The 16,760-nt window shown below is 42.8% G+C and overlaps 1 protein-coding gene across 1 annotated transcript in view; it reads right to left on the bottom strand.

Moving 5' to 3' along the window:
• ZNF652 (zinc finger protein 652) overlaps window positions 1-16,760 on the bottom strand; it is a 59,126-nt gene that overhangs the window by 9,781 nt on the left and 32,585 nt on the right. The window contains exons 2-5 of the mRNA XM_035026900.1: window positions 7,476-8,643; window positions 4,850-4,997; window positions 4,380-4,495; window positions 3,775-3,919 (exon numbers count right to left, since the gene is read on the bottom strand). Coding sequence (XP_034882791.1) covers window positions 3,775-3,919; window positions 4,380-4,495; window positions 4,850-4,997; window positions 7,476-8,378 — 1,312 coding nt within the window. The 5' untranslated portion in view covers window positions 8,379-8,643. The remainder of the gene's footprint in view (window positions 1-3,774; window positions 3,920-4,379; window positions 4,496-4,849; window positions 4,998-7,475; window positions 8,644-16,760) is intronic.

The following is a 16,760-nucleotide window of genomic DNA, read 5'->3' as shown; positions in this document are numbered from 1 at the left end:
TATTTATTTATTTATTTATTTATTTATTTATTTATTTATTTATTTATATTTTATTTTTTTGTCAGAGTGAGAGTGAGAGAGCGAGCACAAGCAGGGCGAGCGGCAGGCAGAGGGAGAAGCAGGCTCCCCGCTGAGTAAGGAGCCCGATGCGGGACTCGATCCCAGGATCCTGGCATTACGACCTGAGCCGAAGGCAGACGCTTAACCGACTGAGCCACCCAGGCGTCCCAAGATTTTATTTATTTATTTGAGAGAGAGAGAATGAGAGAGAGAGAGCACATGAGAGGGGGGAGGGTCAGAGGATGAAGCAGACTCTCCGCCAAGCAGGGAGCCCGATGCGGGACTCGATCCAGGGACTCCAGGATCATGACCTGAGCCGAAGGCAGTTGCTCAACCAACTAAGCCACCCAGGCACCCTATTACAAGCAATATTAAAAGGCAGATGACAAACCAGGGGAAAGTACTTTAATATTGGCATGAAACGAGGTCCAGGATATGTAAATATATATAAAGAAGTATTAGAAACAATAAAAAAAAGTCAAACACTGCAATGGCAAGATGAATACAAAAAAGACACAAGCAATTCAGGAAGGAAAATATACTGACCCTCAATAAGTGCATGAAAAAATGTCCAATCTCACTTAGCAATGATTAAATGCAAATTAATACAATAAGAAACCATTTTCCACCTATCAAATCAGCCAGGGTTTTATTTAGCATTGGAAAGGGTTGGGAAGATGGGTATTTTCATGCACAGCTAGTAAGAGTGTATGTGGATGGCTATTTTGCAATACATACCACCAAGTCTTAAAAATGTGCACATCTCTTTGCCCTAATAATCCCATTTCCAGGAATTTATCCTAAGTGAATAATCATGGATGTGTTAACCACAAAGCTGTTTATCACAGTATTATTTATAACAGTAGAAAAATTGGAAACAGAAATCATCTAAGTCCAGTAGGGAAATGGCTGTATAAAATGGAAACAACATCCTTTACTTTATAGGACTATTGTAGAAGTTACACTGATTGTATGAGGTAATGTAGGTAAAGCACTTAAGATAGTGCCCGGCATATATGTGCATAATAAATGATGGGTATTATTACAGCAAATTTACCAGAAGGAATATTATACAACCATTAAAATGATATTGCTGTTACCACTTTGGAAAACAGTATGGAGGTTCCTCAAAAAGTTGAAAATAGAGCTACCATACGATCCAGCAATTGCACTCCTGGGTATTTACCCCAAAGATACAAATGTAGGGATCCGAAGGGGTATGTGCACCCCAATGTTTATAGCAGCAATGTTCACAGTAGCCAAACTGTGGAAAGAGCCAAGATGTCCATCGGCAGATGAATGGATAAAGAAGATGTGGTATATATATATGATGGAATATTATGCAGCCATCCAAAAAAAAATGAAATCTTGCCCTTTGCAATGACGTGGATGGAACTGGAGGGTGTTATGCTGAGCGAAATAAGTCAATCAGGGAAAGACATGTATCATATGACCTCACTGATATGAGGAATTCTTAATCTCAGGAAACAAACTGAGGGTTGCTGGAGTGGGCGGTGGGGTGGGAGGGATGGGGTGGCTGGGTGATAGACACTGGGGAGGGTATGTGCTATGGTGAGCGCTGTGAATTGTGCAAGACTGTTGAATCACAGATCTGTACCTCTGAAACCAATAATGCAATATATGTTAAGAAAAAAAAGAAGAAGATAGCAGGAGGGGAAGAACGAAGGGGGGGAAATCAGAGGGGGAGACGAACCATGAGAGACGATGGACTCTGAAAAACAAACTGAGGGTTCTAGAGGGGAGCAGGGTGGGAGGATGGGTTAGCCTGGTGATGGGTATTAAAGAGGGCACGTTATGCATGGAGCACGGGGTGTTATGCACAAACAATGAATCATGGAACACTACATCAAAAACTAATGACGTAATGTATGGTGATTAACATAACAATAAAAAATTTTAAAAATGATATTGCTGTTAATGACATAATACAGTCAAAAGGAAGAGCCAGTTATAATAAAGACCCAATTTTTGTTTTACGTCTATATACATGAATACATAAACACTTTTTATAGTATCTATCTATATGTGTATTAAGAAACTAAAGAATTTTTAAAAAATGTATGCCAAAATATTGACAGTAAGGTTTCAGTGATGATCAGTTTTGTTATTAACTTTCACATTTTCTCATATTCTTTTTAGTAAGTATGTACTACTCTTTTAATGAGAAGGCTATTGGGTGGCTGTATTTCTTTGGAAGAAATAGGAAATGTTGAGCTTGCCTATTTGGCCAAAGAAGAATATTTAACATAAAATTTTTTCAACAAACATGACAGTCACAAAATATATACTCTGGTTTCGTATTATGGACATTTCAGGTCTACAGGAAGAAGGACAAAGGGGAAGGCAGGAGGAGGTGAGAAGAGGGAACCGGGAGAAAGACGCCCAGGAGAGGTGCAGGGAAGAGGAGGGCAGGGCAGTGCAGAGGTGTTAGGGGCTCCCGGTTCCTTCCAGTAAATGATGCGGCGTGGCCAACATCTCTGGGGCCACCATGTCCCAAGCATCGTGTGTGAGAGTGACACAACTTCTGCCTTCAAAAAAGCTTATTTTCTATCTAGTTCCACAGCTTCCTGCTTTACAACAAAAAACTGAATCCTAAAAGCGACTCGGAACTAAGAGCCTGTCCAAAAGCCACCAAATTAGAAGAGGAGAATTTGTTAATTACTCTGCTATATCCTGCTGTCCATCCACTTAGGCTTCAAAGTTCTCATTACCCTTTAAGGGGCAATTTATCTAAGTAAACTCTTCTCCTGACTCTTCATCTAGACTAATCCTTAAAATCGGAGGGTGCTCTGCTCTGAATGGGGAGGAAGCCCACTGGGCAGGCATTTTTCTCTGGACTTCAACAGAAAATTGGGAACTAAAGCGATCCAGCCATGGCAGAGTTTCTTCACCTCTGGTTGAACAAAAAAGAGCAAGGGGCTAAAGCAAGTGGTTCTTTCTAGTTCTGCTAGTCTATGGACAAACAGAATGTAGAATCCTATGATTAGATTTTATGCTGAAATCCAAAAAATGGTTCATACTGTTCAATTTGTACAAAGACTAGCTAACCCCAGAATACCAAGTTAAGGCTGAGATACAATGATGCAGTGTTTACAGGAGGAGCTAGCTACTTCAGCCAGTTCCCTGCAAGCTGGGTAGTCAAATGCTTACAAGATTCACATCCATGCTAGGAAGCAAAAACCTCTGCAAACACAAAATGGTTAAAATATGATTTAACTTCATCTGATGGGAGTTGTTCCTGAAAAGTGGTAATTTTGGGGAAATCCAATCCGATCAAACTTTAAGCACACTGAGAGGGTATTCTATTTAAAGCAGTCAGTGTCCTTCAGTTTTGAAAGGTCCAGAAGACCTTCCCTTAAAAAATATCACACATATTGTGCACAGTGCACATACACAAAGCAAGCCGCATACAATTTTAGGAGCTCCTGTGCCCTAAGCGAAGAATCCAGCATCTTGAAGGGACCCACAGTTAAAAGGCACTCACAAATAATCCTTTTTTTAAATGAGCGGAGTGATGAAAGCCCAACTTTTCAGGCTAATAAATCTGTATTTTTATATGCCAGGTGAAATAATTCAAGTAGAATTTGCCCTTAGAATGCAAATTCGTGCTTTCGGTTTTTACATAAACAGACTCACAGGTGATCATCAACAAGTGCTTGAGACATATCTGTACTTTTCCCAAGAAATTCTTACCAGTGTGTGTTTTCATGTGCTCGTCGAAGTACTGCTTCATGTTGAAATCCTTGCCACACCACTGGCACATGAACTGTTTGTGCCCAATGTGGATGCTCATGTGGGAACGTAGCTGGTACTTGTACTGAAACCTTTCGTCACAGTTCTGCATTGGACACAGTGGAGATTTTTGAATGCCAGGCATAGGAGCTTTACTTGAGCCCACCCTACAAAGTCTCTGAGATTAGGTTTCTTTTTCACACCTAAAATAGGACCTGCTGCGTCAACTGTTTGGCTCTGCTATATTTCTATGGCTCAGTTATTCATAAAAGGGGAATTTTCTCGAATAATTAGCACCGAAGTTACCCCCAACTTCTCTGGATTACTGAGGGAAGACAAATAACTCATCGTGCGTTATTCCCGGGCTCAACCTAGTCTGAGAGGGTTAAGATGACCTTTCTCCATCTGGCCGTGAGCTGACGCGGGGCGCTCGCTCAGAGCTCAGAGCTCAGAGCGTGTATCTGGAGGGCCTCTGGCCTGTACCTTGCACACCTCTCCCTCACTGTTCACCACGAACACAAAAGCTCGTCCCTGGGCCGGGGCCTGGGGGGCAGCGCGCTCCTTACCTCGCATCTGAAGGGCTTCTCTCCGGAATGCTGCAAGGAGTGCACCTTGAGGGACATGCTGCGTTTGAACGACTTTCCACAGGTTTCGCATGTAAATGGCATGTCTTTCGTGTGTGCTGCAACACAGAATGCACTGTACTCAAAATAAGCCCACCGAAAAGCTCAAGCCGGGAGAGACTCATGTCCTTTGCCGGGACTGCGCGGAACTCATGCCATCTGGACTTTCTACACTTTAATTTGTGAGGTCTTAAGAGCAACGTTCTGAAGAGAAACAGAAATCACAAGGTTGGAAGGGAACCTGTCCCGGGCCAGTCGGTGATGCTTGCTGAGGACATGCTGCAGTTAGTTTCGACAAGTCAGAATGGATTAAAGGAAGGCCCTTCCTCGGATCCTGCCCCATCTGAAGCGTAAAACACACCAAAGAACAAGGACAAAGCATAGGCATGAGAGAAAAAGCAGAAGAAACTTACCAACCATGTGTTTCCGCACATGAGCCATGGTATAGAATTTCTTCTCACAAATTTCACAGGAAAACTTCTTTTCTGCATATCCATGGACGATCTTGATGTGCTCATGAAGGGACCAGAGTTTCTTGAATGATTTGTTACAGGAAACACACTGAGCAGGATAAATAGAAATAATCTTTATTTACAGGGGCTTGCAGAAAGCCGTAGCTGCCTACTGGCTGATGAAACGGGCATGCTAGAGATTCATGGCACAAGGCCAGAATCCAAACAAACAAATGCCAGGCCTCCGAGGAGTCCAGATGCCAACACCAACATCTGTATGTTCTATTTTTCAAGATGCATCTTTTAGAGATGCTCTGGGAGTACGAAAACAATGGCAAAAAGTAAGACAAAGAGACATGGAAAGTTCTGCTAATTGAAAAGACTTGACTGCTTTTAATCAGTATAGTACCAATGGAGAAGAACCAAGTTTTGAAAAATAAATGGATTACCAAGAGCAGCTGCCTCCTACACATAGGTCACTAAGCAGTTAACAGGTATTTACCAGGGAATACAAACTAATTTTAAATGAGCATAAATAAAAATGAGATAAAACACATATTAACAGTTATAGATCTGTGGAAGTATAACAATGTTTCTGTACCTTAAAGAAGGCATCTGAAGCTTTCATTAACACAAATTATTGAGATTTTATTATATTTTCCCATATCTAATTTATTCTATGGGACATGTCCCTTCTAAGCCACCAGTATCATCTTCCCTTTCCCTGGTAGCCAGCCCCAGATCTCTGGTACACAGGTCTACAGGAAACACACGCAACAGTGCCTAGTTCCTTGTATTATGAATCAGTAATAGTCTGGAATATCAGGCCTAAAGTGTATCAGAATAAAGTGCTTCTGGTTAAAGCAAAACAATACTAGAAAGTTCTGGGTAACCACCGACTCGGAGACATTTAAGGGAACAAGTTAGCTATTCACTGGAAATAAAAATCTCTGAACATTACAGTCACTTCAGGAAACAAGGACTCTGAGAAGAGTGAAAAAAATAAATAAGCCTCTGGTTGGACCCGCTAGAGAGAAGGACAGACCTACCCCTACAAGCCACTGTGCAGGGCAGGGTTTCAATTTTTACTCGTTACTAGGCCGCCAGGATCATGAGGATTTATATGTATGAACAAAGCAGTATTCTTCAGGAATGTAAAGAGAGCTCTTTCGGCAGAATCCACAAAACCTGAATGCAAGCTGAAGTGCCTTATGGTGAGCAACAGTGAGGAAAGTCACAGAATGAGGATGTATTAAATGTTTTCTTTCTGTAACTTAATAAAGCAAATTTAAGTAAAAAAAACCCAAACAAACAAAAAGCCCCACAACTTTATGGACATCAATAGATATACCTTTCAGCAATGAGTCATCAGAGAACCCACGTCTGACCCCTAGGGTGCAGCACTGCATCACACTCCCCTCGGCCTGAACTGTCACAACCAACTCATAACCAAGCAAGGCCAGTGGTAGTTACCGGAGGGTCTGGGCGCCACGACTCAGCCTTCTTTTATTACCAAGCGTGTAAGAGACCAAGTCACAACTGATGAACCAAAAAGCAATGAATTTTTGGCAAACATAGTTTATATTTAAAAAATCTCTTTAAAGTAAAGCAATGATCTCAGTTGTTGATTAAAAGCGAGAGGTGAAGTGAAAAAGAAGCACTTCAGATCAAGCGCACTCCAAGAAACAAACCAAAACAAAACAGTTGCATTTTTCAAAAGAAGTTTGACTTAAATATGGCACGACACATTTGTATTTTACATATCTGATGGAGACAGTAATAGACTTACCTTTTATGAATATTCATTAATATGCATTCACAGGTACAAACCAATACAGCTCAACATAATATAATTCACTTGACATAATATAATTAGCATACCTCTTAACCTGTCACAATATAGTCCTTTCAAGACATCAGCCTGGTTTGAAAACCACATTCTGTTACCTTAATAATGTAGCATTACGTAACCCCACCACCAGGTGGGCAACATTTTCAACCAGCTCAGCCTCTGTTTAAAGTCTGCATATTCCCATGGGCTCAGCCTCTTGATAAATTTAATGTTGTCATCTCTCCACTGGTAAAAGCAAACTCACTCCTGGAGATCTTCCATTTTCACCGGTCTGAGGCATTATGGTTTTTGTCCCCATCAGCTGCACTAGAATCTGGCATCCTTCCAAACCTAGAAGGGGACCTCTCTCTATTCCTGACCTTCACTCAGTATCTCCCACCTTGACAGAGAAGATGCCAGAATGAATTATATGTTACACGTCTCACAACAGTGAATCTCAGTGCAAAGTCGGTGTTGACTTTACCTCCTGGGCAATCAGTCACCTACAACAGATTACCCCTTCCAGTCAGTGTACCTGCGTTCCCACTAGTCCAGCGTCAGGTAAGTGTAATGCTTTTGAAAGAAAAGGTTAAGCCCGGGTTTTGAAAAGACCAAAGCAGGAGCTTTTAAAAAGATACATCGGTGAAAACTGTCCCTTCAGCCTCTACTGTATTTATTCTCTTGGGCAGATACCAGGTGAGTCTGAACAGCCAGGTGCTATCCTGGAAAGTGTGCCCTCTCGGTGGTGAAACCTACCTGGATATTTTTTTCACAGTCTGTTTGCTGGTGAAGGGACAGCTCACTTTCCAGGACAAACTTCTTGCCACACTTATCACAAATCTGCATGCGCCTGTGAGTAACGTTCATGTGCTTCTCCAGGTACCAGCGAGTATTAAACACCCTGGGGCACTTCTCACAGGTCAGAGTCTCTTTCTCTTCACACTTAGCTTTCTGGACCGGCGCTTTGGGCTCCTTGGCAGCCCGCTTCTTACGCTTAGGCGGCTCTACGCTCTTCCTACGCCCTCTTGTCGTCCTGGGAGTTGGGGAAGTGGTGGCCGTGGCCACGGAGCTGGCTCTCCTGGTTCTCCTGTGTGTGACGCTGGCCTTCTCCGCTGTCTTCTCCTTCTTCTTCTGCCTTCTGTTCTCTCCATAGTCATTGCTGTCATCCGTGGCCTCTTCCTCACTCTCCTCCTCCTCCTCCTCGCTGCTTGTCTTAAGAACAGGAGTCTCTTTGGACTGAGAAGAGACACCCTTTTCCCCTTTAGATACATTTAACGTTTGGTTATTAAGGTTTACCTCCACTATGATCTGCTCCCTTTTGTAAGAAACCTCCTCCTCCTCCTCCTCCTCCGTGTCATCAGAATTCTCCCGGTCTTCCTTAACAGCATGCACGTCAGACACTGCCCTTGGCTCCCTGAAATACGGCTGTTCCTCGGCTTCGTGGAGATGGGGCTTGCTCATCTTGGGGTCCACTAACACAGAATAAGGACTTCCCGATTCCCTTTTGTACACTTTGGTGGACAGGTCAAGTTCTTGGTTGGCACCATGATAAAAGGCAGATGGCACTGGAGCCCGACGGCTATCTTCTTGGGCCATCCCTGCTGCATGCACAGCGCAGCTTTCCACCCGCTCCTGGCGAGAGCTGGCTGCGTGGCTCATGGGGGAGCGGCCCGATGCAGAACGCAGATCAGACTGTAGAGAAATAGCTTTAAAACAGGGTAATTATTAAGACTCAAATCTTTTTCCATCCACAAAGAATCACTCAAAAAAAAAAAAAAAAAAAAAGGTATTCCTGGAGCCTGTGTGCAATTCTTCCAGTGTGGCAGCACCGAAGCGTAAGTCAGAAGGTTTGGTATTATGGCAAGAGCAGAGCGCTAGTGACTTTTCTTCTGAAGGGAGCTGCAATTGACTTGGAGCATCTTATCTACAAAGAAAAGCAGAGAGGAAAAAAAGGTCAGATACCATGATTTCCTTCTCACAGCATGCACATACATCATACAACACAGCTGAAAATGATTCAGCTCTTTACAGAGGCAATTCTTTATGCTGCTTAAATGGTTCGGTGTGGGCCATTATTTCACTGGGCTACTGGTTTACTAAATTCAACACAATTTTGTTAGAATGTACATTCTGAGATAGCAGCAGGAATCTACCTGTCCAGTGCCCTGAGGATCCTTACAGGTTAGCACAGTGCCAAGCACTTAGGTGTTCAGTACGTATCTGATGACAAAATGAGTATGTACTACTGCATGGCATTCATTGTGCTAGATGCTACAGGACACGCTGATATGACAGAATATATGGTCTCTGTCCACAGGGAGTTCATAGTCTTGTCATATAAACAGGCGTCCTAGGTGAAACACACAAGAGCTTTCTGCTGGCTGGCTTTGTTTTCAACATCAGTCACTACCATCCACCACAGTTAGGGCTCAAAGAACAAAGCTGGCTGTGAGCTAGGCACTGTGGACCAGGGAAATAAAACAGCTAGTTGACGTAAGAAGAGACAGAAGAGACAGAAAATGTCCGTGGCCTTAAATAATGTATAATCTCGGTAGGGATATTATTATAGATATTACTGGTTTCAGATTCATCAGAGTAATTTCAAAGTTGCTAAGTATTTTTAAGTTTGTTCCATGCGCAGCTCACTAAATCCACTCGAGAGCCGGGGAATTTTTCATGTGTCAGTTGCACAGAAGTCCAATAAATTCTAAGAAACAGTAACCATCAGGTTGATATGGTTCCAAGAAAAATGAAACCATCCATTAAAAAAAAAGAGAGAGAGAGAGAAGGGCGCCTAAATTGCTTTGTGACACAGCTCACATTGCTATTTAACCACCCACCTCATCCCTGAGTCATACGACTGTCACTGCAAGCACATACCCCGTCTAGCTGACGGAAGGAAACTAGCATTCGCTGAGGGCCTGCCATGTGCACCAGCAGGCAAAGGTGCTTCTCCTTATTCCTATTTAACAGCCACCACAAGACTCTGGGGGTGGTTTTTAAACTCATTTTTGATTTTTTATCGAAGTGATCACTAAAAAAAGAAAAGCACACATCGTTTGTCCAAGTCACATACACGGCAAGGTTTCTAACAAAAAGAATAGCCCTCTGCCGACTCCATCCTATCTGATCCCGTAGCCTGGAAACAAAAATGTTCAACTACATTAGCTCCTCCTCCCCAGCATTTCCTTCCATATTTTTTTTTTTTTAAGATTTTTATTTATTTATTTGGCAGAGAGAGAGAAAGAGAGCACAAGCAGGGGGAGTGGCAGGCAGAGGGAGAGGGAGAAGCAGGCTCCCCGCTGAGCAGGGAGCCCGATGCAGGGCTCGATCCCAGGACCCTGGGATCATGACCTGAGCCGAAGGCAGACGCTTAACCGACTGAGCCACCCAGGCGCCCCTCCTTCCATATTTCTAAACATGATTATATTTCTATTTCTTGATTTTTTTCATTTTAAGATGTTACTACTTGTCTCCCACTATAGTTTTTCTTACCTTATTGCTCACAATCCTCCCTCCAGCCTCCCAACAGAGTTCTATCATAGCTTTTTCTTAAATCAGTATTTATTCTTACATTATGATGACTCTACTATGTGGTCCACAACTACTCTGTCATTCCTCTGTTACTATCTTCTGTTTTCTCTGTCCTTATGGATTTGTTCTTTTAAAAAAAGTGATTTGGGGGGACGCCTGGGTGGCTCAGTTGGTTAAGTGACTGCCTTCGGCTCAGGTCATGATCCTGGAGTCCCGGGATCGAGTCCCGCGACGGGCTCCCTGCTCGGCAGGGAGTCTGCTCCTCCCTCTGACCCTCCTCCCTCTCATGCTCTCTGTCTCTCATTCTCTCTCTCTCAAAAAAAAAAAAAAAAAAGTGATTTGGGGATGCCTGTGTGGCTCAGTCGGTTGAGTGTCCAATTCTTTTTTTTTTTTTTTTTTGCGAGAGAGAATGAGAGAGAGCATGAGAGGGAGGAGGGTCAGAGGGAGAAGCAAACTCCCTGCTGAGCAGGGAGCCTGATGTGGGACTCGATTCCGGGACTCCAGGATCATGACCTGAGCCAAAGGCAGTCGCTTAACCAACTGAGCCACCCAGGCGCCCTGAGTGTCCAATTCTTGATTTTGGCTCGGGTCATGAGATCGAGCCCTGTGTCGGGCTCCGTGCTTTGCGTGGAGCCTGCTTGGGATTCTCTCTCTCTCTCCCCCTCCTGCCCTCCCCCCCACTACCTGCCCCCCCCGCTTACAAAAAATAAATAAAAAATTTAAAAAAAATTTAAAAATAGGGACGCCTGGGTGGCTCAGTAGGTTAAGCATCTGCCTTCGGCTCAGGTCATGATCCTGGGGTCCTGGGATCGAGCCCTGCATCAGGCTCCCTGCTCAGCAGGGAGTCTGCTTCTCCCTCTGCCTGCCGCTCCCCCTGCTTGTGCTCTCTCTCTCTGACAAATAAACAAAATCTTTAAAAAAAATTAAAAATTAAAAAATTAAAAAGTGATTTTACTTTCATTTCAGTGGAATTTCAGAAAGCCTTGGTGATAAATGCCGCCATGTTTTACTTGACATCTGTAAATGTATTTGTACTTGTTTGTATTTATAAATGAGGAAATTATGCCTCTAAGAGGCTAAATAATTTGTCTAAGATTACATATCTCTTAAATGACGGAAGCAGTGCTTGACCCAGGCCTGCCTGACTCCACGGCTCATGGTCTATTTCTATTCTGGTAAATGACACTCCAAAATAACTTAAACTTGGTTGTCCCTATAACCACATATTTTGCACATATCAAAATTTCACACCTCATATTTTAAGTAGGAAGATCTCAGTGGCTTTTAATTCTACTTAGCCTTATTTTGCATGTGCCAAAACTTCTGATCCATGGAACTAATCTAAACTACTACAAATACCATTAAACTTACTCACATAATTATCTCAAATTAAGCAAGGGAGGAGAGATAGTAAAATTCAATTAACCAGCAAAAGCTAGGAATTAAACAAAAAGCAGGAAGACAGAGAAAAATAATTGAGGGGAAATCCTCTGTGGTCATAATGAATGTGTTCTTCCCAAAGACCTCTGGGCTCTCAGCCTTCTGGGCTCGAGGCCGGACTGCAGGTCCTGACCCTGACCCTGACCCTGACCCCGCCCCCTCCCCTGCCGTTGGGTGGGGCCATGTGACTACTGCGGGAAGGTAGCGTCTCCTGAGTAGAAGTGGCGTGCTGAGTAGAAGTGGCGTGCAGAAGGACAGAATATTTTCTAACCCATGAGACCCTCTAGATCTCTTTTCCCTCTGCCACAGGGGCCACCAATCTTCAAGATGACAACTGCTGTCACTGCTATCCACCCGGGTCCTGGAGTAACGAAAATGATTTACAGGCTACGCACGGTGCAGTGGATTTTCTCTTTCTTTTTCATTTAATTTTACACAGAGTGTGTTTTTAAAACCTCTGAGACCTTGTGTTGGTTAGTACTGTAGCATCATGCATAACCTGGCCTCTCCTAGCTGATACAGATGGAATCCAGAAGTGGGTGCTGCCTCATCCAGAAAACTCAAATATATGGCAAAGGCTTAGGAGCTGGTGAAAACGAGCAAGGAAACGGGTACAGGAGGCTAACAGGACAGCAGTGGTGACATTCTCGGTGAGACTATCACCTATTTATCTCAGAAGATAGAGAACTCACAGCTCTAACAGGAAAATGGACTGGGAAAACAGTGTGTTGGTTGCTGTTGGCCGGATGTGACAAATAATTACATGAAAAGGATGAATTCAGAAAAGAACTGATTGGTTTATAATCAGGATTAAAGGAGTTCAGAAAGTCAGCGATTTGTAAGGCTGGAAGAAGCAGATGCTTAATAAAAACAGAGAAGGTCTTGAGCTACAAATGGTAACTAGAATTCAGTCTTGAGGCAGGATCAAGCCAAAGATGTGCCTCTACAACCCTGATAAAACCTCCTGATGGATTAAGGCAGTGCCCAGGAAAACAGCTTTTCTAAAAGAGACACCGGGAGGTTCTCTCACCAAAGCAGTTTCTTAGCGTATTTTGCTACAAAGCCTATTTCTCTAATGTGAATTAGTTCAAATGTTATTAGTAAATGGGGAAAGATGTCCATGTAACACCAAAGTCCTGTTGGTTAATATGAGATTTTCCCCTGCAAGTTAATGTTTAAAAGGATCAAGAGAAGGCTTTCTCACAATGAACAAGATAGCCTGAGCAATACACGAAGACCTTAAGAAAAAAGCTGAACATCCTACTTCTGTACCTTCCTTTAATGCAAGTAGTGGTTGGTTCACCTGCTTCGTGAACCACTAAGCTTTCCACTTTACATCTGGTGAGGTTGAGGGCATATGTTTCCCCTCCTGTATTTAAAGAAGTTTTCGATGGGGCCTCTGGGTGGCTCAGATGGTTAAGCGTCTGCCTTTGGCTCAGGTCATGGTCCCAGGGCCCTGGGATCAAGCCCCGCATCGGGCTCCCTGCTCAGTGGGGAGCCTGCTTCTCCTTCTGCCTGCCGCTCCCCCTGCTTGTGCTCTCTCTCTGTCAAATCAATCAATCAATCAATCAATCAATCAATCTTTAAAAAATTAAAAAAAAGTTTTTGATCACTAAAGCCTACACATCTCATACGTCAAATTTTTAATTATAATGAAAATGGTCCCTATTGTAAGCGAATGTCTTCAAGACCCCAATCTCAGAGGAGGAAACCACCACCTAGGGGATTAAGCCTGGAAAGGTTCAACTGACTGATGCTGGGTGCGTATGCCAATGGAGATTTATATTTATAATATATATTTAATATATTTATTTATTGTAATACATTTATTATAATTATTGTTGTTTTTACTAGTGTACTGGTTACAATGTTTCACAGATTTTGAGTGCCCTGCCCCAATCTGATTTTTTCCATAAGCCCCATTTATTTTAATGTATGACTTTGCAGAATCCAGGAAGGCCTATATGGCATTATAGCAGGAATACCTTGTACTCAAAATCAAGTCAAGGAAGAAGTATGGGCCCATTAAGACAGACAGCTATGTAGCAAATTTAAGTATGATTAGGAAAGAACTGTGGCTGGGGCTAAGGCCCATGGAGCTGACTGGAAACTAATAAATAAAAAGCCAATTAAATTTTCGAGAGTTATACTGCCAAAAGAACCTCCAGACTGGGTTAAAAGAGACGGTGACTGTTCAAGACTTAAAGTGGTCTCTGGGTTCTCAAGCATCTATGGCAGGAAGTAGTTAGATTAGAAAGCTGTCCATTCCCCTAAGGGGGAATATTCTTCATTGTCCATTTCACATACAACCAAAGAAGATAACAGCAAAAGAAGAAAAGGGGAAAGCAAGCAACAAAAGGAGGAAAGAAAACAGACAAGTGAGCTACTCCTAACAAGCCAAATTAGGGTCTATTCGAGAACATTCCCCAACCCTGAGGAGGCCCTCTCAATGACTGCTCAGAGTTCAGAATTTGCTACATATCTCATATTCTTCCCCCTTTCAAATGGGAGTATTTTTATTTGTTGCTGATAGTCCTGATTGCATTTTGTATGTTGGGGCAGTGATCATGTGTCCGTTTCTTTCAGAAGTCTCTGGACCGAGAAAAGCAACCTCTGGATCCAACATGGAGACGACCGTGCATCATCTCCTCACCGACGGACCACCAGTCATCATACCCTTGCGTCACTCAAGAGATCCTGGACTTTGATGCCATGACTGGAGAGGACCTTGGGGTTCCCTACCTTCCGGAGGGAGGGAGTATATTTTGCCTATGACCAGAAGGATGGCGCTGTTTATCAAGTGTTTTCGGCTGTCTCTCCTGCGAAGGCAAGCCGAACTGGCCGTCCCCGCTGTCGTCGTGCAGGACTACCTGACTAGTTCTGGCCATCACGTTGTGAAATAAGAGACGTGCATCACTGCAGAGCTATTGCATTTCATTGCTAACGAGAGACCCTCCAGGCCTCTTTCTCGTCTCCGGCATGGTGACCAGTAATGTACAAGAAGACAGTTGCTCCATCAACCTGCATCACTGAGTGACAGGAACAGAGCTTCCCTGCTGATTGATCGTGGCCATGCAGGGAGAAAGCCTTCACTGATTTAAGCCACTGAGACTGGGGAGTGATTTGTTACAGCAGCATCACCTAGCTAATGTAGTTCTCTATGAGTATGTACATGTATCAGCTATCTCAGTCCTCAGCTAGACAGCACAGAAAAAATTACTAAGTGAAAAGGGCTGCATTCACAGGGGAAGTTAGAAAATAAGACTCTTCTTTCTTTTAAAAAATTACAGTTAGAGCGCTTTATTCTATTTTAAATGACGCACACATATATGTATTCCCATATAAACCTGAGACTAGTATCTCCCCATTATTACAATAAGGGAAACTCACAAAAACATCAATAAACCACACGGTCACAACAGAAGATGTAGTCTGTTCACTGAAACACACATAGGCTTTCTGCCCACATATTACTTTCTTCATTCGATTTTGGCACCTTTTCCCTTATCTCAGTTTTGACGATCATCTTCCTTTATTCTCCTTCCAGAAGATTTAAACTATCTCCTAAGAGCACAATTGAGTAACCTTTACAAAACCAAAAGCACATTAGGGAAATTAGAACATTCCATGTTTCATTATCCAACTCTTAATGTGTATCCTCAGTTCTAACTTACTTATTACAAATCATCTTAACTTCATTTTTTAGAATACTCCCGAGGTGAATACACGGAGCTCTAAGAACCTGAAAGCAGACAGAAGCAGCAAATAAGAAATAACCCTCATTGATATTTAAAGCTGTTTAAATTCATCTCTCTTTGGTATTAAAACAAGTTCTTAGAGATCATTTTCTCCTGCTTCTTAAAATAAATTCCAAACTAAAGTGGGTCATTCCTTAGTGTCTTGCTATAATTAACATCACACAACTTAGGAAAAAATGTGATATGTTTGTTAAAGGATATACAAATTGAGAAGCAACCAGTCCTGGCACTCTACGTGCTTGACCAGCTTACTGGGAAGAAAATACAATCTTAAGAAAAAAATTAGGGGCGCCTGGGTGTCTCAGTTGGTTAAGCTTCTGACTTCAGCTCAGGTCATGATCCCAGGGTCCTGGGGTTGCGCACGGCATCGGGCTCCTTGCTGAGCAGGGAGTCTGCTTCTCCCTCCCTCTCCCTCTGCCCCTCCCTCTGCTCATGCTCTCTCTCTCTCAAATTAATAAATAAAATCTTTAAAATAAATAAATAAATCTTTTTTTTTAAGATTTTATTTATTTATTTGTGAGAGAGAGAGAATGAGAGACAGAGAGCACGAGAGGGAAGAGGGCTGGGGGGGGGGGAAGCAGACCCCCCCGCTGAGCAGGGAGCCCGATGCGGGACTCGATCCCGGGACTCCAGGATCATGACCTGAGCCGAAGGCAGTCGCTTAACCAACTGAGCCACCCAGGCGCCCAATAAATAAATCTTAAAAAAAAAATTAGAAAATATAATAGCATATTATAGAAGTAAAGTACAACTTCCAGAATGCGCTTCTTTCTCATGCCAAGTGGACTGCAAAATAAGTTTACACAGTCTTCAAAAATGTTTATTTACATTAAGTCTTAAAAGAAAAATAACTTTGTTCCCCAAAACGTTTTAACAGTTAATTTTTGAAAAATCCAGCAGTTTTCTTTCTATTAAAATATGTACCTATACATCCTCCTCCTATGTTAAAAAGATTCTATTTGGGGCAAGTCTTTTCAAGTTGAAAGGGCAACTCTGTAAAGCGTATCACTCTGCCACCTATGCTTATCCCACCTGCAGAACCACTTCCATCAGCCCATTTCCAAAGCTCGAACTACCCGTGCACTGCCAGACCGTGGTCCTGCTGAGTGCAGAAGTTTCTAAAGCGTACAACTATCCATGAGGATCAGGCCAGAAGTAAAACTATCAAGAAATGGAAAGGAGCAAGGAGGGAAAGAGAAGTGCATATCAGCAAAATTCGTACCCCCAAAAAGATCCACTAGGAAGAATGGGCAGGATGACAGTCGGGTCTGTGATAATAATGGTCTGATACTTTACTCAAAGCTTATGG

This window comes from Mirounga leonina, unplaced genomic scaffold, assembly GCF_011800145.1.
Source record: "Mirounga leonina isolate KUSES-001 unplaced genomic scaffold, KU_Mleo_1.0 Mir_200, whole genome shotgun sequence".
NCBI lineage: Eukaryota > Metazoa > Chordata > Mammalia > Carnivora > Phocidae > Mirounga > Mirounga leonina.
Note: the sequence above shows the minus strand (reverse complement) of the source record. Positions and strands in the feature narration are given on the sequence as shown.